Source organism: Diplotaxodon limnothrissa, linkage group LG7 (genome assembly GCF_057381915.1).
Source record: "Diplotaxodon limnothrissa isolate DT_005_m linkage group LG7, D_limnothrissa_male_GT1.1, whole genome shotgun sequence".
In the NCBI taxonomy this organism is placed as follows: Eukaryota; Metazoa; Chordata; class Actinopteri; order Cichliformes; family Cichlidae; genus Diplotaxodon; species Diplotaxodon limnothrissa.
In genome coordinates, this window is record NC_140602.1 from 31,782,485 (window position 1) to 31,804,981 (window position 22,497).

Consider the following 22,497-nt stretch of genomic DNA (forward strand, 5'->3'; position numbering starts at 1 on the left):
GTGTGTGTGTGTGTGTGTGTGTGTGTGTGTGTGTAATACACACACAGATATCTATCTAAAAAGTGTGTGTATAGATGACTTGCTTACAATGACTTAAATGACTTACAAAGAACTCCCGAATAAGGCTTCCGTCCTCTTCACCAAGGTAGAGGCAAAGTGCCCTGAGAACTGCTTCCCTTTTCACTTTAACATCACTTTCAGCCTGTTTAAAGAGAGTTGCTGATTAAACCAATTTGGAAAAAAGAACAATGTCTGAAATTCGCAATAAGTAAATTTTATCATATGTCAGTTCAAACATAGTAAATAAAATTTATATAAGAAATTTCAAAATTTAGATTGTTTGGCTGGTCACCTAAAACGGCTTATTGGACTCACCAGTGACCTGCCACTTAAGACAAAAGAAATCCAAATAGAATTTGCAATATTCAGATTTACCTCTTGCATGATCTGCAAGTGGTGGGCAAGTTTCTGCCCAGAAACACCGCCCTTCTTCTGGAAAACTGTCATCAACTGAGGTGTAATTCTGTCCAACTGTGCCGCGAAGGTCGTCTCCAGTTGAAGTGTTGTAATACACTGGAATTCAGCATTTACCTGTATCACACACACACCACACACACAGAAAAAAAGAAGACTGGTGCTTAATCATTGGTATGATTATTTTGTTATTTCTTCATTAAATGCTACAATGCAATTGCCATCACTTCATAAAGCATGATTATCATATGGGTTAGTATACAGTGCATGAAGGATGTTACTACTGTTAATCAAAGAAGAAATGAATGGCATCAGTCCATTTAACAGGTTTAAAGGGTTTTAAAAAGCAGATATTTGTCTGTTTCAGGTGGTTAGCAACACATTTTCCTGTGCTCTTTGTCCACTGGTGGGAGTGTCTCACCTGTGAGGTCAGCGGGGCAGAACTCTGCCGTCAGCAACAGAGAGCAGAGAAAATTTAGATGTGCAACTAAAAACATGCTTGCCATGTAAGCCCTAAACATCTCTGAAATTGCTCTGCAAACTTCAGAGTACTTGTACTTCAGGAGTCCTGTGGGTACTGTAAAGACTCATGTATGCACACAAACCACATTTTTTTTGCAATCTGATCCTCTTTCTCTTGGCTGTTTCCTTCAGGGATCACCACAGTGAATGATCCACCTCCATCTAACCCTATGCTCTGCATCCTCTTAACTCACAAGAACTAAATTCCTGTTTTTCATTTCACTTTCGCAAGTTTTTTTTTCTTTTGTCCTGGATAAAAGAAATTTAATCATATATATTAATTGATATTAATTAATATCAATATTAATAATCACAAGAACCCTTAAGATGAGATAGATAAACTTGTCCCTGCAATACTGTGACAAATACTGTTGTGATAAATATGTAAGGAATTTGCATGTACTTACCAAAATAACACCATCTTCTTGAATAAACAGTAACACATAAGGGGAAGAAAATCTGCCAGAAAAGGAAGACAAATAAAAAAAAAAAACTTTAGAAAGACAAACAATTACCGTTTCCAAGCCATTAGTGCATTACTTCATGATACTCCCTTGTAACAAAACAAATCTTACTTGTGCCTCTGTGCAAACTACAGATGACACGATACCACTTTTTTATGTCCGATACCGATATCATAAATTTGATTATCTGCCGATATGAATCCGATATAGTGTATTTTATAATAAATAAAACTGTTTTTATAAATATTTTGCTGCATTTTGTATAAGTTCTTACTCAGTTTTAAAAACAAAACATTAAAGCTATTCTGTTATACCTGTATGCAAAAAATACACTGCACCCAAAATATTTTATACTTCAGCAATACTGATCAACCTAAAAAACTTACACCATCCTCCTTATTCAGGTATTCTAAACAGTACATAGAAATATTAAACTAACTAATAGGGCTGCCAACTCCCAGCAAAAATATTAGGAAATCACCCCGCACCCTCCGCCTGATAATGCTTAATTGACGTAATCTACTTTAATGCACAGAAATCAATTATTTTTCTATAATAATTAGATTCAACATTTTTCTTCAATACAGTGGCAGACAGCGCAGATGGTACCTTCCCAAAGGAAAAAGTGCTATGTGTACTAATATTAGACTTAATATTTACTACATACAATAATGGATCTCTATACATTTAACCAGATCACCACTTTGGTAGTAAGATTTAAAATAATTATTTATTAAAAGCTAGACATTTTAAATGAGAATAAGAAAGAAAATTATGTCTTTGTGCCCCCCTTTCCTTGTTAATGCCCTACCTGGCCCCTGGCAAAACTTTGCTAGATCCGCCCCTGCACAGTTACCAGCTGTCAGCTACCTAAAAAAGGATCCTGGAGTTATTTGTCTCTCAGAAACAGTTCATAACTTCAACTCATTCATGTGACCTAAAATGTAAACCTGTTTCTTCATTACCTGTTCAGCTCTAATGATTCAGTAAAAACTTCTCCTGGTTTCACCTTCATGTTTCCTTCTCACCACATATCCAAACTATCATGACCAGCAGCTATTACGGCTGTGGCTCCAGAAAACATAAGCGGATACTAGAAGTAATATTAAAAAAATTCTAGCAACAGCTTATCAAGCTTAAACGTGCTGCTGTTGTTTATCTGCCGTTTTCCTCTTTCTAGCGCAAACTGGGTGATTAACAAATGAGAGAGACTAGCGACAGAAAAGCCGATCACCTGATAATCGATCAGTTTCATGATTGAAGTAGCAACAGGAGAGGGAGGGGGGAGAATGAGGGAAGAAGTTTTAGCTGTTCAGCATGAAGACACCGAATAACTCCAACTTTGTGTCTTTTTTTCATTCTAGCTGAAGTACGAAACAAATCGCTTCCTTTCCCCCTCAATACAAAACTCCGACAGCCAGTCCAGCTGTGGCTCCATACATCGGTTGTTAAGCTCAACATGAAAATACTATGCAAACATAAAGAGATGAACTTACACACTTGCTTTACTTCTCTGTGTTAGTTTTCTCTGAGATTAAATGCAGCGGTTTGGAAGCACGTAGCGAGGCTTCAAATGCTAAACCAGACCGCTGACAGGTCTCGCACTCAACAGCTCTATCAAGTGAAGCAACTTCTTTTCTGAGTTAATTTCAGTTCTGACAAACATCACTCTCAGTGCCTTTTGAGCTCACATTTTTGGCAACCACTGAGTTATTCTCCTCCACAGTTTACAACCATTATTTGTTTCTGCACAAAAGACGTTGTGCAACGCCAATCCTACTTATTTATTTCCTACTGCACCCTGACTGTGCAGGCGCGTTCAGAAGCCCCCTCCCCCGCCCGACTATTCCTTAATGCCAATGTTGTGGCGGGAGGGACGATTTCTCAACTTAAAACTGCAGGCGACTGTACAGTGAACTTTACAGCTAACTACAACAGAGAAATTGCCTCGTTCCATAATTTGTTAGTACAAAGTGTGCCACCAGAACTAAGCTAAAAACATATGACATTTTAACGCATCAATACAATTACTCTTTTAATAGAGCAGTAGCTAATAGAGCACATAGCTAGCTTAAGTCAAATCACGACAAAGTTCAGAGCTGTACAACTACTTAGACTTCTTTCTCCATGTGCACACGTCTTAAAGAGTCAACATGCTTTGACTGAGGTAAAAAAAACTAAAACAAAAACGACCGTAAAAGGTTTACTTACCGAAGCTAGACCACCTTTATATGAAGTTGTGCGATTAACTTGAGCCCGCTTGCAGCACACAGCGTCCGCTTTTTCAGTCCGCGCGCAAAATGGTGGCCTGTCCTAACGCATGCGCAAAATGGCCCAGCAGGAGGCTATGAAAAACATACTTAAGCATTTTGAGCTACATTTAATTAACTAAAATTAATTGGATTAAAACGCAGGGAATGTATTCTGGAGTTACTCGAATTATATATGTAGACAGGAATTACTCATTTGAATTGAAAAGATATACCAAAATATAATATGCTATATTTAAAAGGAGACAATATCACTTTTTTCAGTGTGGCGCAGGGTGCCGCCGGTGCATCGAGCCACCTGGGGGGCTCTTCAACTGGTGGGGGAAATTGTCACACCTTGCAGGAGCTTTCCTCTCCTCAGGAACTCTCTCTGCAGGAGGGGGAGATACAGGAGAGGTGGAGGAAGATCTCAGCCTGGGCGTCTATTGTCTTATGTAGTCTGGAAGATAAGTGGATGGTGGGGTGGGTGCAGTTTTCTCTGTGGTGGGGTTGGGTGGACTGTCCCGGGCTCTGTGGGGCTGGGAGGCGCTGCTGCACTGGGCCCCGGTCTGGATGGGCCTGGGCCCCCTTTCCCTGGCGGGTCGCAGAGTATGGGGGTGCCTACTGGGGTCAGCGGGGGAGCTGGCCCCAGGGAGGGGTCACTTGCCCCTCCCTTCCTTCCCTCCCCATCTCCAGCTGCCTCCCTCTTCCCGCTCCACCACAACCACCCACACATGCAGGACCTTGGAGTAAGGGTATGTCACCAGGGTGCAGAGGAGGCCACTCCCCCCTCTGTCCCCTTCTGGCTGCCTCTGCCTCAATTTTATCCCACAACTTAGACATTCACATTACTCACACTCTCATTACGCATACATATAGGATCTTGGGGGTGGGCACGATACACGGAATCCAAAGTACCATCAGGGTGTACACCCCACCCCTGGCGTCGTTGCCCACCTCTCAATGTTAAATACACGTAGACATTGAGGGCTAGCAGGAGGGACCATGCGCTTACCGGCTGCTTTCTGGCAGGTAGCAGGGAAAAGGGTAACACCACCTGGGTCTGGGTGCAGTTCCCCCCTCCAGGGGCAAGGGTACCTAGACCCGGTTCGTAGAGTACGCTTGGGGAGTGTGATCGTGTGTACAGCGTCTCTTTATGTCTGTCTCCACGTTGGTTGAGTGTGGAGTAAGTGCATATGAGAGCATGAGGGTGGGAATGGATGTTTGTGTCTGTGTGTGCCTGTATGTCTGTGTCTATATGTCAGGCTGGGTATCAGACGCCACCTCTCTGGGGACATCTCAGGCCCTCCAAGGTTTGGAGGCCTATCTCCCCCCACCACCACTTGCCCTGCCAGTGGCGGACTCCCTCAGACATCGGTGCGTTGGTGGTTCTTTGTGTCTGGGGATGGGCGTCCAGGTACACACCGGCTCACTCCTTGGCGGCCGCTTATCGGGGCCTGGAGCCTGGGGCTCGCTCGGGCCACTTCGGAGGTGGGGTGCCCCCGGCCTCTCGGCCTGGGGCTCAGTCACTCAGGCACGGCTGGCTGCCGGCGGAGCTCACGGGCGCGTCACTGCAACTCCCCCTGGCTTCTGCTCCGCAGCTGCTGAGTGAGCCCTCATCTGGGACTCTCCTCAGCTCTTTCCGGGACAGTGGCGCGGCTGCCCCTCTGTTGGTCTTCCTTGGTCTCTTGTGTTCTGGGGGCCTCTGGATGTCTGGAGTCTTGATCTCCTCCATACCTGCTTCATGCCCTGAAGGACGGGGCTGTGGCCCCACCACACCCTCTAGCAGATCATTACATGAAGGAACCTTTTAAAAAACAAGCGCGTCCATGCTCACAGGTGTACACACGGGTGATCACACCCACAAACTACACCCTTTTTGGCTCCTACCTCAAAGCACACTGTGTTCTGTTGATCTTATGTGCTGCACAATAATGTTTAATATTTAGTATTTACTGTCATATTCCCATATATCATTGTGATGTTGTTTATTCTATTACTCTTGTTCTCTTCTGCTTGTTTTCTTTTTTCTTTCTCAGCAGGTGATCCAGGTGATTGATATATGCATTTTTTTTCTGCCCATTCTGTTGGTTCTTGTCTTTTGCCCTTCTCCCCCGTCCCTCTTCTCAGCTGTTTCTCTTTCCCTCTTTCTTTCTCCCCTTCTTTCCTCCAGTCAAGTCTGTCCCGTATTCAGCAAGTGAAAATAAAACATTTTCTGCTTAAGCGTCTCTGATTTGCAAAAATAATTTATGATCCAAAATTTAGACATATATAATGATTCCTAATTTTTTTTTAGCTCCATATATCAAACGCTTTTCTAAATATTTGTGTTTCAAAAAAGTCCAGTCTAACAGACTTTTGAGCCCTTAATTTTTTGCATAAATCTAACCACACTAACTGCATGGACTATGGGAGGAAGCTCCAGCAAACTCCACACAGAAAGGCCCTGCCCAGATGGAGGAGTCAAACTCAGGACCTTCTTGCTGTAAGGCAACAGTGCTAACCACTGCGTCACTGTGCTGTCCAGAATAAATATTCATATTTTGAGCCCACAGTATGCCTCAAGGTCATGAAACTCTGTCACACCCAGTGGTTGTCCACTCAATCCTCTGGCCAAACTTTATTGTTTCTCTGAAACACCAAGTAAAATATCCTGGAAACGTCCCCCCCAAAAGAGCTATAAATGAGCAGCAAAGGCACCATTTAAAGTCACTTCTGGTAAATTATTCTGTTAAGAATTAAAAAACAACAACATCTGTTTATCAACTGAATTGTATTAATTTGTACCACATGATGGTGGAGTAAGTATATGTGATAAAAAAATAAATGTAATAATTTAAAAGGACATGCCCGACAATATCTGTGTACACAGTCTCACAGAATGATGACTACAAAAAGCAACTTAATGTTCTTATATGCTGAAATCTGAGAAAACTGTTTGAAGCTGTGTGTCATTGGTGAGAACACCTTAGAATAGGATCGTTGTGTTTTCATAATTCTGTGGACAGGAGATAACAAGAAAGAAAAAATTCCCAACAGCTGACATCACACATGAAGACGTGGCTAAATACACGTCTAGTAAAACCAGTGACTCAGTGTGGCTCTCAGTGCAGCTGCAGATCAGCTAGTAGCTCAGTTTAAAGTCAACACTGCAATTATAAACTCACATACTCACTTGCCTTCTCTGGAATTTCTGGAGTGCTGTGTGGTTCCGAAATGAAAATTCAGTGGAAACAGGGAGTGGAGGGAATTCTTTAGATGTTTAGTGGGAAAAGGAAAGACTGAACCTTTTCTTTGTTGTCTTTGTATGAAAACAAAACTAAGCCTGTCATTACGATCTGGTTCAAATGACTGATAAAGGAGGAATTTCATTAGATAACTGACTCGGGTAATTTTCCTTCTCACAGTCACTCATGACAACTAAAAAGTGGCTTTGTGCATGAAAGTGTGTGTATGTGTGTAAACAGCAGTTTTTGTTGTGTTATTATCTTATTATTACCATATTAGAGACAAAAAACATCACAAAATTAAATTTTATTTAATGATTTATGGTTTTATTTCCCCCCCTTATTTAATTAAATGCTTTATGTATTCATAGTGTCTTCTTCCAGTCATTTTCTGTATACGGAACATTAAAGCCACGACCCTGAATTGGATAAGCAGGAAAGGATGGATGAATGGAAGAAATTAAGTGCCTGACCACCCGAAGGAGTTGCTTGACCGTGGAAACTCATGCCATGAAGCCCCTGGCTCCGGGTTTCTGTGCTGATGTTAATGTCAGCAAGTTTTGCAGCTCTGCAGTCACTGAGTAAGTAGAGCATTGGTGATTTTTAGGCACTTCAGCAACTTCCTGTGGTTCATAAATGCTTCTGCTTTGCAGTAACACCACATACTCCTTAGTATTCAACAGGGAGGAAACTGACATGTTGCAACAGTAGCATCCTATATTAGACCAGTTCAATGAGCTCTTTCACAAATGTCTGTGAAGTCAAACTACGTGGCTAGGTGATTTGATTTCATACACATGTGACAATAAGACAGAAAAAAACCTGAAGCACCATTTATGCAGTCTATGTGAGTCCTACTGTACTGTTAAGAGCTCATCCCAGGCACATCGCAACACTTTTATTTACTGTCCATATTTACTGGCTCCAAATGACATGTTCAACCAATGTCCACACTCCAGGAAGCAGAGGGCAGGGTGAGGCAGAAAGGATTTTACTCAGAATTGGGGGAGGGGAGTCAGTTTTACTGCTGTCAGGGGATGAGTTGGAGGAAAGCCAAACAAAAGGAGTACATAAAAGCTTGTAACAGCCTCTTAATAAGAAGTATTGTTTAATGTAGCACTTATTGAGCTTCCTTATCTTCAATTTTCCTTGTATTCCTTTCTTCCTGTTCCTCCCTTTCATTACTGGAAAAACTGCAGCATACTGACTGATAGGTGAACTGACAGAAATCTCATCCTTAACCAAGATCTGAGAAGCCTCTGTTTAAGAGATTTAATCTGGGCGTGTTGTTTTTGTTTACCTGGAAAAAAAACTCCCTGCTTCTGTTCTGAACCACTGATAACAAGTGTTTTCCTTAGTCTGATGACCGATTCTCTCTCTCTGACTAGTGTTTTTCTAAAAGGTTTCAAGTCTGAAAACAATCTTAGAGCAAGTGAGGAATGTCTGGCCTCGCTGCTGTGAGTCACAGTTACGAGAACGCGACTGCTCTGTTTCCTGTACTGGAGCTCACATGGATTTCACAATCATGAACTGAAATGATTTCCCAAAGCTTACATGAGAAGGGAGAGCGACTCCAGGGAGTTATCTGACACTGACATGGTGACTTTTCTCTTCAGAGTCTTCAAATAAAACTCACAAAAGTGTTTTGTGTGTGAAAGTTTTTTGTTTCTATAAAGGAAGCCTCAGGAACCTGCTTTACAACCATTTGTAAATGTTTATCACCAGAGCTATGGCAACCATTTGACTCAATCCATGAAGTTTTTTTTCTACAAAGAAATAAACACGGGAGGATTATCATGATCGCATGGTTGTTACTGCTGTCACTCTCCACAACGAGCACACAAGATGGACAAGAAAACAGTGAGTATTTCATCGTCTTGATTGAAGATGTCGTGTTTCAGCTGCTCCAATGAGTAAATGCTCTCAGGTGTGCATGCAGGATATTTTTATGTGCAGTTTTTCCTGTTCATATAACAAACACAAGGCGTTTCAGGGGATCATGCTTTCCACACACTACAGATTTCAGTGAGCATTAGCTGCTAATTGCTAACCACCTGTTTAAATTTGATTACACTTTGCCATATTAGAAGTATGGCTATTTTGACTGTGAGCTCCCTGCTAGGCTTTACTGCCGCTGATTTGTGTGGATTTCTTGACCCAGTTTGTTTTTAATGCAAATATCTGACAAATTATACATTTTTCTGTGGGTGTAATTGAACAGTACCTAAATTCTAGACGTCCATGTGTGCCCAAATATGGTCACTTTGAAAGACCAAGAGGTTGATGACTAGATGAACTGTCTTTGAAGCAAGACTTCACAAACCAGCATCATGGCAGTGGTTATGATGTTTGCCCCTGAAGCTCTGCTGCTATGATGGCTGAAACCCAACAGTTAGCTCTATGTCTTCAACATCTACAATAATGCATGATTGATTTCCTTTTTGTCTTGCTTTATGTCCACATACTTTATGCAGACAGTCAGCTTCTAACTTCCCATCTTCCCTTGCAAAACTTCTTAAATGCTTCCTTCCAACTTTCTCAACAGTCATTGTGTAAAAAGAGAAGAGCTCTCAAGTGGCCAGTTAGTGAACTGGCTTTTAAACTATTTGTGCCCTTTGAGGTTCCCCCAGAAAACTTGTGATTTTTTAAAAAAAAAAGAGCGATGGGTGGGTGACAGAACATAAAATTGATCACTGACAGAAGAGTGGCTTTTACAGGTGAAATGTAAATGTTGTTTACAGGCAAATTATAATAGAACAATACAGAAGAAAGGAAACAAAAATATATAAAAAATTACAAAGATGTATAATAAAATATTACAGAATAATAGAAATGTATTAAAGGTATGTGGAACAGAGGTGGGACCAAGTCATTGTTTTGCAAGTCTCAAGTAAGTCTCAAGTCTTTATCCTCAAGTCTCAAGTCAAGTCTCAAGTAATGTCAGGCAAGTCAGAGTCGAGTCTCAAGTCACTGGTGTAAAAGTCCGAGTAAAGTCACAAGTCTGAAATTTTGAATTTCAAGTCCTTTCGAGTCTTTAAAAAAAAAAAAAAAGAAAAAATAATGTTGCAGTTATACTAAATGTAAATATTAGACCATGTAATTTTTAAATCTGTGTTTTTCTCAACACATGACAAAATAGTGAACTCAGAAAATATACACAAATTGTGAAATTGCACCTCTTTAAAATGCAGCTCAATTAAACTTAGCTCCTAGAATAATTTTCACCGACAGTTCTGAGATAAGCTGCATGTTATTCTTGGATGCGGTTGTAGGACCGGCTTTAAAATCGCATGACAAAAATATCATACATATTAAAAAAAACTGTATCACCAACGTAGCCTGGACAACATTTGCTAGTTAGATGAAGTCAGCTATCTCATCGTAGCATATTTATATGCATATTTATAATCATACGGTTCTTGGAGTGAGTGCATACACTCATGAAGTTTAGTAACTTCAGGTCACTGCAACAAGCCCAGGTACAGTTTACCGCCGGATGGGTGCAGGACCTTGAAATGCACCGTGTAGAAAGTAAAGACCATCGTACGTATCATAAGTTTACCAGTCTCACAAATCGTCGTCATAAATACACATTCGTTAACCGTTTATTAATATAACCTTTGAGCTCAATGGTAATTAATTAGCAGTGGAAATAATTTCTGGTAGCATCACAGAAATGTAACAGTGACAATAATACTGTATGCTGTAATCGTACTGGGCAATTGGTGATACAAAAAACCTGTTTTATCCTGTGAATAAAAGTATATGTTTTTGTCAATGTACCATAATAACAGAAGCGAAACACAATATTGTGTCAGGACAATTCACTATTTATGCACAATAAATAAAGGAGCATAGCGCGACAATTTCTGTTCAGCGCCAGACTTGCTTGTAACCTATATCACCAATTATGTTATGAAAAATGACGTATTAACTACAACAGCAGACTGACCTTTGTGGGAATGCTTGGAGCAGACTAACCTGTGAGCTGGAGTGTTCTGGGACGTTATATTTGATCTTTGAATGGCTGCAATCCAGTCGCCTCTTTGTTATTTCGGAAACATGGCTCGAACAATTTCTCTTCAACGACGTAATCCGATAACAACCGATCTCTTTACCCGTCGGCTTCCCGTGGCTGTCATGCGACCGGCTATTGCAGTTAATAATACAACAGCTTCTTGACATTTTTGGGTTTCTTTTTATCGCTGTGTGACTGATTTCAATTGAAAGCCTGCGTGCGCTAGTACCTCTTGCCATGAGTTCCCAGAATCCTTTGCGGTTTTACCCCTGAATGACTTCACATTTTCAATCTCTATATAATATGCATGTTAAATTTTATATTTGGGGTGAAATATCAAGTCTTTTCAAGTAAACCGGTTCAAGTCCAATTCAAGTCCCAGGTCATTGGTGTAAAAGTCCAAGTCAAGTCACAAGTCTTAGAACATTTTTTCAAGTCAAGTCTAAAGTCATAAAATTAATGACTCGAGTCTGACTCGAGTACAAGTCATGTGACTCGAGTCCACACCTCTGATGTGGAATGTATTAAACAGTATTATTAGACAGGGTAGGCTGCAATATTTGATCTAAGTATTTATGAAGGGAGCTTAAAGGAAAAGAAACATGTAGTTTGTGGCTGGACCAATGGTGACCCCCCCCCAAAAAAAAAGAAAAAAGAAAAAAAAAAGGAAATATCTTGGAATCAGAAAGGTTTGGGGAAATTCCAGGAGACAGGTAAGACAGCTGGACAGGGCCCAGCAGCAGGACCTGTATCTGTTTCTTTCTGCAAGGATGAGCTCTGCCAGAGCTCCACAAAATGACCTCCACCATGCCACTGCTGTAATAATAATAATAATAATGATAATACATTTAATTTTTAAAGCGCCTTTCAAGACACCCAAGGACACTGTACAATAGATAAAAACACATAATATAACAATGACACAATGAAGAACAATAAAACAAAAGCACAGGATATAATTAACAAACAGTGAATATACAGATTTGAACTGATGGGTTTTGAGTTGAGATTTAAACTGGGGGAGAGAACCAATGTTTCTTATATCTGGTGGTAGAGCTCCACAGCCTGGGAGCAGAGCAGCTAAAAGCTCTGCTTCCTGTGGTGGTGAGGCCAAAATAAGGCACAACAAGCTGGACAGAAGAAGATCGAAGTGAGCGGGCAGGAAAGGTAGTGCTTAACAGGTCAGAAAGGTAAGGAGGTGCGAGGTTATGAATGGCCTTGAAGGTGAGCAGAAGAAGTGAAGTTCCTGAAGAACTTCCAGGCGATTAGAGGATCATCAGGGGGTCCTTTTGTCCCTCTGTGGGGGGTCACTCCCACTAGGTTTATATCTGGGACTCTCCACCATTTGACCTTAGAACTGAAGAAGCTTCTCGGATGAGAGGTGAAACGTCTTCAAGCAACTTAAAGAAGTCCAGACGCTTTTCTTTGCAAGCTCCTTTGACTACGATGACCTGGATGACTGAGAACCTTCACAGACATATTCCTGAAGAACAGGGGTGATGTGCTGGTAGGACGGGGTTCTGGTGATAATCCGAGCAGCAGAGTTGTGAACCAGTTGAAGCTTATGGAGGGATTTTTGGGGGAGACCATGCAAAAGACAATTGCAGTAGCCAATATGGGAGGTAACAAGACCGTGGACAAGAATGGACGTGGACTGTGTGTAAAGAGAAGGACGTAATCTGTTAATGTTGCGTAGATGGAAATAGGCAGAACGGGTGAGATTCCTGATGTGAGACTTGTAGGAAAGTGAACTGTCTAATGTGACACCAAGGCTCTTAACCTGAGAAGAAGGCAAAACTGTGGAGTTATCGATGGTGAGTGAGAAATGTTTCGCCTTCAAAAGGTTGGATTTGGTGCCAATAAGGAGGATTTCAGTTTTATCCTCATTGAGCTTTAGAAAATTAGAGCTAAACCAGAATTTTAATTCGGATAGACATTCTGTAAGGGAAGAAGGTGGGAGGGAGGAATCAGGTCTGCAGGAGAGATGTAACTGGGTGTCATCAGCAAAACAGTGAAAGTGAAGATCAAATTTGTGGAAAATGGTACCTAGAGGGAGGATGTATATTATGAAGAGAAGAGGGTCTAAGACTGAACCTTAGGGTACACCAGAAGTGACCGGGAATAGACGAGAGTGGAATGATTTCAGTTGAATAAACTGGGAGCGGTCGAGGAGATATGATTGAAACCAGGGGTTCAATCATATCTGTGTGTCAGAGACAGAGATGGGCAGTAACGCGTTACTTGTAACTTGTAACGCGTTACTGTAATCTGATTACTTTTTTCAAGTAACGAGTAAAGTAAGGGATTACTATTGCAAAATCGGTAATTAGATTACCGTTACTTTCCCGTAGGAACGCTGCGTTACTGCGTTACTAAAACTGTGATTTTTTTGCAAGAATGTCTCACGACAGTGACGTAAGCGAGTGCGCCGTTAGTGACAACAGCTGTGTGCAGATCAACAATGGATCACATATCGATTGTGGGAGAGAGTATGAGCGTGCAGCGTTTAAAGCGTGGAAGTACTGACCTTACTTTGAGTTTGATTCCATAAAAAGTGACAAAAACATTAGCGTCCATCGTGCGTGGGAAGAAAACTTCTTTTTACAGCGAAAAAAACCCTAAACTTCCAAGCAAGCACCGAGTGCGCCATGACGTAATGGGAAACTCACAGAGAAAGTCGCGGATTCTTCAACTGACCGTGGCACACCTGCACCAGGGTAAACCTCCGCCTACCGCAGTCCTGCTTTACAGGTGAAAATAGAGCAACAGGACCGCTGAGTCTTTGACTTTATTTATTTTCTGCTGTGTTTTACTTGCATCTATTTGAAAGAGTGAGTGAAAACACAAAAAATATTTTATGTGCTGGAATGTGTAGAAAATAGGTTTAAATGTTAAACTAATTTCTTCAAGTCAGAGAATGTTGCATATAATTAAATTTTTGCTTGATCCATAAAGTTAAAAGATTAAAACTGATAAAACAAGTAAAAAAAAAGAGACTTTTCCATTTGATTACATTTTGTATGATGGATTATGCAGAAAAAGTAGAATTGGGCTGAAAGATCTATCGCTTTATCACCTCTTCAGGTTGTAAATCGTGTTTTTAAAAAGTAACTAAGTAACTAAGTAATTAATTACTTTTGAAAAGAAGTAATCAGTAAAGTAACGGGATTACTTTTTGGGGGAAGTAATCAGTAATTAGTTACTGATTACTTTTTTCAAGTAACTTCACCAACACTGGTCAGAGATGCCAAGAGAGGAGAGTCTGCTTATAAGGACAGAGTGAAAGATGGTGTCGAAGGCTGAGCTCAGATCTAAAAGGATGAGAATGACCAGAGTCGGCTCCGATTAGAAGATCATTAGTGACTTTAAGTAAAGCAGTTTCTTTACTGTGACATGAACGAAAACCAGATTAAAATCTCTTGTAGATGTTTTATATTAACCAAGTGTGAATGAAGTTGAACTGCAACTACTTATTAGATATCGGACGGAGGTTGTTCAAGTTGTTAGGGTCTAAAGAAGGTTTTTTCAGTATGGGAGTGACTGAAGCAATCTTGAATAAGGAGGATAGCAGAGATGAGTGGGAGTAAGGAAGAGAGGCAGGGAATCTTTCTGACCAAACAATCAGAAACTGACTTCATTAGGGTGGTTATCCATCGTCACGTCCGAGTGGCATCTGCCATAGATTGCAGTGATGGACATTCTGACAACCTGTTCTTTTCACAGATGAAAGCAGGTTGACCCTCAGCACGGAGAACAGATGAATCTACTTGAATTAGCTGAGGCAAGAGAGAACTAGTGCCCTATTTGGACCCATTTGCTAGTCAAAATGGGCCTGAAATGTATAATGAGGAGTCTTAATACAACTTAAACAGTTGCTGCATGAGTGAAATTTGTTACCAAGTGCAAAAAAAAAAAAAAAAAGAAAAATTGTATGAGGCTGTAAACATGTTTTGCTGTAAAGCTGGGCATTTTGAACAGGGTGACACATCTATGGGAATTGACACACCTTTTAAGGATATCTCAAATGAAGAATAGATGAACTCCATTTTAGGCAACAGTTTTTAACAAAATCTTTAACAAAACATCAGTATTTGATGCCCGGGCAGTGACGACACTATTGGCACCACTGGCTGTGTCCTCACTGACTGCTGTTCAAATAGCCCAACGATGACTGTGAAGAATTGTTCAGGTCACTTTAACCATAAAATGTCCTGTGGTCACTTCCTTTAGGTGTTTTGCGTTGTGGACCTCAGAATGTGACTCTTGACTACGACAGTTTCCTGTTAAAGTGGGAAGATGACCCTTCTTGCTCTGTGATACGAGATGGGCTCGTGTACGAGCTGCAGCTTCTCATTGCAGACAAACCTGAACACAATGTAAGAGATTATTATGGGTAACTATAATCCTCACTTCTGTAGCCTCCAAACAAAAAGCTGTTCCTCTAATGTGTTTATGATAATGTTGTAGGGTGAAGTTGTTGTGGCACCTGCACAGATAGGATCTACTCATTCCTGGAAATGGACTTCCCATTTACCATCGCAGTGTGCTCGCCATTCAGTCCGGCTCAGGTCCCAATACAACAACCAATCAAGCCCATGGATGCAGAAGACGCTACCTGGTTAATATTAAGTTCAAATCATTTGATCTTTTTTGATTCTTAAACACTTTACAGTCTCGTTTATTCTTATCACTGTGCTTCTTCAGACCAGGGTGAAATACTGGTTCTCCCAAGAGACCAAATATTGGAGGTGGGCAGCACAGCCACATTCTGCTGCATGGTGCCAGATGGGGAAAGTATTAAAACAATGTTTCTATATGACTACAAAGGCACTAATGTAACAACTACAAAGATCAGTGAACATGTGCACTCCCTGACTGTTCACCTGGACCAAGAATCAGAAAACTATAGTGATGTACGATGTGAAACAACCAAAGGAGACATCAACGGAGCCAGTTTTCACGCCAGCTGTAAGTATGATGTAGCATTTGAGATTGTGGTTTCTCAAATTGATCTTGTAAATAAATGGTTCTCTTTTAAATGTGCTTCTGTTTTTCCTGGTATTTGCCACAAACTTAGATCCTCCTGATGACAGTGATCTTAAGTGTGAAACCCGGGATCTGGAATCAATCGATTGTTTTTGGAACGTAGGAAGGGCAGCAAACGAACATCCTGCAATGGAAAGAACATATCAGCTCCAAGGAAGGTATAATAAGACCCAACCACCCCTAATATATCTACAGTCTCCTGTATGGAAGCATCTGAGGGTGTGAATCTTAAAATAAGACACCTCACTGGACACCTTGTTAAAAACCACTGCAGACCGTTTCAGATTCAGAAGAACAAAAAGTTGATGAACAGTACTTTTAGATGATCTCGATGATCTGTAGTCAGAAGTTACAAAAATGAGCACTTGCTATGCAACTTCAGTTGCAGGATGATTTATTGGGGGAAAAAAACCTGAAAAAATAATAGTCAGAAAGCAAAGTGCTCTACTGCGAGAGCATGCAGACTCCAGTGCTATCACAGACAGACAGGCTGCCCTGTTTACTACTTTTAGTTAGAGTGAAAATCTACAACATATCAGGCCTTGTCAAAACATTCCCTTTTAAAGTGCGCCACTCTCCTTTGTAAAATCCATGCATATCCAAGTATAAGCCACACACACACGCAGAGATGGTTAACACATTATTTGAAAACTAAAATAAAGTGCCCAGAATAAACATAGTCCAAAAAACAAATTGATTAATTATGGGATAAACAGTAGTTATGCTTCTCACAGTATGTAATGCCATATAGGTCAAAAGTCAAAGTGAGTTTACAAAGAGAACGTCCTTGATGAAATCACAGTGGAGTTGTTTTCAGGGCTATTCTTCTTTAATTTCACTTTATATGATTTGCAGTGAAAACTGCACACATTACACCTCGTCACCAGAGTTCTTAAAAAACCCAAAAACCTGAATATTTATAAAAGTAGTTTCAAGCAGTTGAGAGAAATGCTCTGATTTAAAAGACCATCAAAGCAAAAACATTTTGGGATCTATAGACTAAACTTTAAAGCACCAAACGTTATTGATTAAGCAATAAGGAGTTCAGTCAATGACAAATTTAAAATGTACTCTTACTTTGCTTCCTAGTGAATGTGCAGTCCTGCTAGCCTCTGTATTTATTTAGTTGTAAATATTTAGTAATAGTGGTGTATATTTTTTACATTTTAGCTCATGCATCAATGGACGTTCAGGTAAATGCTCGCAAAAAGTAAAGCTGGATGCAGCTGAGAGGAACTGGACCTTAACAGCAACTACTCGGCTGGGAAAGCTCGAGATCCATGACAACGCGGACCTGACCAAAAGAGGTAAAGCTTTGAATAAAATTTGGTTAAATGATTCTTTTTAATCCTTAAGATCGGCTGATTGTTGTGATCTCTTGTTTTAGTGCACATGGTCGTGCCAGACAAAGTGGCAGCTTCAACTGTGAACCCCAGAAACATCAGTCTGAAATGGAGCTGGACTGTGCAGAAGTACAGTAATCTCAACATCACATGCCAAGTACATGTCAGTGATGGAAACTCTAATACCAAAGTGAGTAGATTAAAAAGGAGGCTAAGGTATTGGCTTTTCAAAGTAAAAGTCTTCACTGAAGTCAGCTAACATAATTTTTGTCCTTGTAGACTGAAAACATTGGAGTTGGCCTCACAGCTGCAGTCATCAAGGACTTGATACCACACTGGGACTATGTTGTGAGGGTCCGATGTGGAACAGCACAGCATTTCTGGAAATGGGGTGACTGGAGCAATAGTGTCAAAATCCGCACAAAGGGTGATGGTAAGTAGTTTTTATTTTAAGACTTTATTTTAGTCTTAAAATAAAAAATATTTTAAGATAAAGACCTAAAAGGTTTGTGAATGTAACAGATGTCGTTTGTCTGGTTGCACCACAGTTCCAGATGCTCTTGACGTGTGGATGAAGGTGAAGGCAGACCAGACTGTAATCTCCTGGAAGGTGAGTACAAGTTGGCTTTTACAAGGCTTTTATGAGGCCTCTTGGTAAGGTCTAAATCTGGAAACTGACTTTTGGAGACAGCCTCAAGTGGTCTTTAGAAGAACTAGAGCTTTTGGTACTTGCATGTTGGATTCATTTTTTTCCTCACAACTTGATGCAATAAAAAATATCTTTATTAAATCTATTTGAAAAAATATCAGTGCAACATCTTATACAGTTAGAAAGTGATGTTTCAGAGGACACTGTTACCATTTCAGGTCTTGATGTTACGTCTCCACAGGTGCCACTGACCAATCAGAGCCATGGAGAAATCTTTGACTACAAAGTGTCCTGGGCAAAGACCAAAGACAAAAATCAGTCAAACCAAACCAACGTGTCCAGAAGCAATCACAGTCTTACACTCACGCTGGACCCCAGTGAGGAGTACATGGTCACTGTCACGGCTAGAAACATAAACGGCAGCTCATCACCATCGACCATCATCATCCCCGGCAGCAATCTAGGTATGAAGCTAACAGAGCACCACACATTACAGATAAGCTCACTTTGATTTCCATTTGGGGAAGAGGTTTGATTTTATCTAATCTGTGCAGAAGGCTGTAAGCAAAGGGGTTTCCAAACTAATGCAGAAAAGGAATAGCAGTTTTCATGATCACATGATTGAGATTATATCTATTATAAGTATACAAATTTGTAATTGTTGTGTTTATATTCTATATATCCAAGTCATGATGAGTATGTACATTTTTGCACATTTTATTGGTCTGCAAAGGGAAGCTAAATGCCTTAAAAGTGCATGAAACTGTTTTTAAAACCCATGAAAAATTCTCAAGGTTTAACTATATATACTGATTTAACCTCTTCCTTTTTTAAGTGGAGTATGTTGTAAAATCTAATTTTAAAGAGTCTTTTTCAGATACATCCGAGGTGAAGACCTCCTGGATCAGTGGCAGCAATGGTAGCTTCTTCCTGTCCTGGCCTGATAGTCCTAACGCCAGCTGTGGCTACATAGTGGACTGGTGTCCAGTCTTCGGTAATTGCACCTTCGAGTGGATGAAAGTGCCTCCCAACAGAACTCATACCACAGTTTTTTCAAGTACGTCCTCATCTTTGCCTACAAAACTGTTGCAGATCATATTTGCATCTGTTTCAGCACAGCTCCTTTTGTTGTTCCAGAGAACTTTGAAGATGGTCGGCGATACCTGCTGTCCATATACGCCTGCACTGAGGGAGCTGCGGTGCTACTACAGAGAAGAAAGGGCTACATCAGAGAGACCAGTAAGACTGATTCAGTGATTTCTCACAAAATGCGATGGTTCAATCAGCAGTGTATTTTATGCATGTCACATCTTTCCAGAAATAGGAGTCGAGCTGTTTAAACTCAAATACAAACAGGAAGACTCGGCTGTTGAGGTATCCTGGGAGCCCATACCTCTGGAAAAGCAGACTGCTTCCATCCATGGATATATTCTCTACTACCAGGACAAGAGCGGGAACGTTTTTAACGTGAGCACAGGTACAGTATGAAGGCATACTCACTCAGGCCAGCTAAGATTTCAGTCTGGACATTAAGTATAGGATCAGCACTTTTTTTTTTTGTGATCAACATTTTATTGATTTAAAACGGGGTTGGGGGAGGGGGGGGTACAGACATATACAGCACATCTGTAAACTGCAGTAGCAAAGCAAACATTGGTCACAAGGCATAGGGACAGCAAAGAAAAAACACAAAAACACAGTCAAAAACAGTTAGTGCCTGTTCCAGGAGATAACTTTGGATGAGAAGATTTTCCAAACTTCAACAGTCGTGGGTCGAGCTTTATTTAATTTTGCTGTGGTATGTTCAAAATTAATAACACGGATAAGACATCGTATCCAGAATGATTCCATACAAATGTCAGGACTGAACCATTGCTTTGTAATAGTCTTCTTTGCGGATGTGAATCCAGCGAACAACATTTTGCATTGTATTTGTTTTAAGGAGATTTCAGAGGTATCATTAAGGAGACAAAGACCAGGATTGGGAATATAAAAAACGTCCAGCACCTCAGATAACACAGAGTTCACAAAGACCCAAAAATTGGATACAACAGGACAGTCCCAAAACATGTGCAAAAACGTGCCTGGTGACGAATCATTGCAGATGTGACAGTGATACGTAGCCTGTAGTTTCATCTGGAACCTCCTATAGGGTGTAATGTTTGTTCTGTGTATGGTTTTGAAATGAATCAATTGATGCGCCAGGTTCTTAGAAGTCAAAGGATCAGCACTTTTCCATAGGTGCTCTGTTAGCTGATTTTAATCCATCGTTAGTGTTTACCTCCTGGCATATGATGATTTTATTGGGTTAATTTGACCATGATGCCACTTTTTTCCATTATCTTGGACTTAGAAACTGTTAATAATGCCAGATCTAACAAATGGAAATAACAACCCCTTGTGGCATAAACGTAAAACAAACCATGCCTGTTTTATGGTTGTAATTGGATGAAATATTAAGGGCTATAACTCTTCAAATTGGTGGCAGAAAATATCAGATTCGTTTGAAAGTCTTTTATACTAAAAAATGTCAAAAATTATGTCTTCAACTGATTTGCTGTACATCAAGTTTTTTCTTGCATCTTTTGTAGTATTAAGGTGTTAACTGAAACATGTTGCCGACGTGTCGTTTACAAATTGATTGTCACTCGGACGATGACACACTTAATCACACTATTAAGTTTCTCTACTGATAACAAAGTCCTGGTTTTGTTTCTCCACACACAAAGATTAGCTTGGGACTGAGATAAATAAAGTAAGTCTCCAGTGTTGCCCGATGATCGTAAACATGTATTTATGTTGTAATAATGGCGGTCACTCTGTGTTGATTTAGATGATCCTGAAGCCACCAGCCTCACTGCAAAGAACCTGAACATCAGTATGTACACCTTCACGGTGACAGCATCAACAGCATTTGGACTTTGTGGTAATTTATCCATCAATGTCACCTTGAATCCCCCGGGTAGGTTAATTATTTCCCCATATGGACTATTTTCTTTAGTAAGACTGTCAACATTTGTCATTTTCTTTGATTTACTCGATGCGGTTCATTGTTTTCACCAGCTGATCAACTGATAATGCTGATCTTGATATCCCTGGGAGCAGTTTTTCTTATTCTGTCTGTCAGCACAATTATCTGCTATAGACACTGGGCATGGTAAGCAATGCACATTTATTTTCTGTGAAATTTGCCACTTTTGCTTCCAATAATTGTTTTTGTTTAAATTTTGATGCATTCTTTGACCCAACAGCATCAAACACAAAGTCTATCCTCCAATCCCAAAGCCAGTGCTGACCGACCAGTGGCTGACATTACCAGTAAGTTGAGATGGCCAGTACTATATCATGTAGCATTGGCCAGCTAATGATGCATCTATATATCAGGATATTCTACTATTCAGTTATTTGTTGATTTCCTTGTATAGTCCATTATCCTAATCTCTAAGCACCAAGATATCTTTCCTGTGAATGTGAGGTCATTTTCTCTGTTTTTCAGGATGAACATACGAGTCATCATCTTCATTTTGATCAGAGTTACTACAGAGAGGTCTTGGATATTCCTAAGCTACATGATCAATTCAGACCACCACAGCCTGATGTTGACCAGGACTACAAGCCTTTTACCTTCTCTCAGACTCCCAAAGGTTACTACAATAAGCCTCTGAAGAAATCCCAGCCATGTCTCACTTTACCCACTACAGGCCTCACATCTCAGCCAGGCTTGCCATCTTCTCCAATCAATGGCGTATTTCCTAATCCGTCGTACAACCTGGTATTGCAAAGTGTGGACCGTGAAGTCAAATCAGGGCCCGAGGTCCATGAGGGAATACCTTTCATCAGAAGCTTTAGTGGATACCAGCCTCAGAGTCCTGATGAGACCTTTACCACAACTGAGTTAGAGGAGTACCCAAACAGTCCCATATCCTGTGTGTCCACATACATTTTGCTACCACAGAAGACATCCAACTAGCTGCTGCATATGTGAACACATTTAAGCCTTATTCAGGCACTTTATGCATCGTTAACTACTGCATAGTTGGTTAGCTTCATCCACCAGGTCATCAGCAACTCAGCTAAAGTTAGGTGTGAGTTTAGTTTCATTCACACAAACAGGACATTTTCAGAAAATAGAAGATGTTTCCTTTCAAATGAGATCCTAGGAGTACATTTTGGCATTAAAGCTTTTCTGTTTAGATGCTCACACACTCACACCTGAATTATAATCCTAGTTGTTTGTTGTTAGCCAATTATGTTAGTGGACCAGAGCATTAGTGGTTTTCAAAGATTTTGTGCCCTGCAAATTTATTTTGTTTGTCACCACATCAGTGACACATACAGTATGAATGGCGGGTTTGAAAAACACTGCTCTAAGATGCTGCTGTTGAACCTTTGGGGTCTGTTCGTTTCGGACACTACTGTACAGTCATTCCTGTGGCTGGCTCACATCAAGGTCTCTTTGATGTGAGACAAGGACAGGTTTCTCTTGTTGGTGTCCAAGTGGCACC

At 40.6% G+C, this 22,497-nt stretch overlaps 1 protein-coding gene across 1 annotated transcript; it reads left to right on the top strand.

Moving 5' to 3' along the window:
- Nucleotides 1–8,732: 8,732 nt before the first annotated feature.
- LOC146628575 (leukemia inhibitory factor receptor-like) lies at nt 8,733–21,962 on the top strand. The gene is made up of 17 exons (XM_085357920.1): nt 8,733–8,796; nt 15,185–15,330; nt 15,422–15,572; nt 15,659–15,922; nt 16,032–16,158; nt 17,171–17,307; nt 17,388–17,533; nt 17,623–17,776; nt 17,892–17,953; nt 18,234–18,456; nt 18,870–19,049; nt 19,130–19,231; nt 19,311–19,469; nt 20,826–20,954; nt 21,056–21,149; nt 21,244–21,310; nt 21,489–21,962. Exons 1-17 carry the CDS (start codon nt 8,733–8,735, stop codon nt 21,960–21,962), a joined length of 2,679 nt encoding a protein of 892 aa, XP_085214046.1.
- Nucleotides 21,963–22,497: the final 535 nt, after the last annotated feature.

Bases quoted from the DNA above. Each gene is read 5' to 3' on its own strand.
- LOC146628575 (XM_085357920.1), top strand. From the start codon at position 8,733: ATGATCGCATGGTTGTTACTGCTGTCACTCTCCACAACGAGCACACAA. The intron at 17,308-17,387 runs GTAAAGCTTTGA...CTCTTGTTTTAG, and splicing joins CGCGGACCTGACCAAAAGAG to TGCACATGGTCGTGCCAGAC. The intron at 19,232-19,310 runs GTAAGACTGATT...ACATCTTTCCAG, and splicing joins GGGCTACATCAGAGAGACCA to AAATAGGAGTCGAGCTGTTT.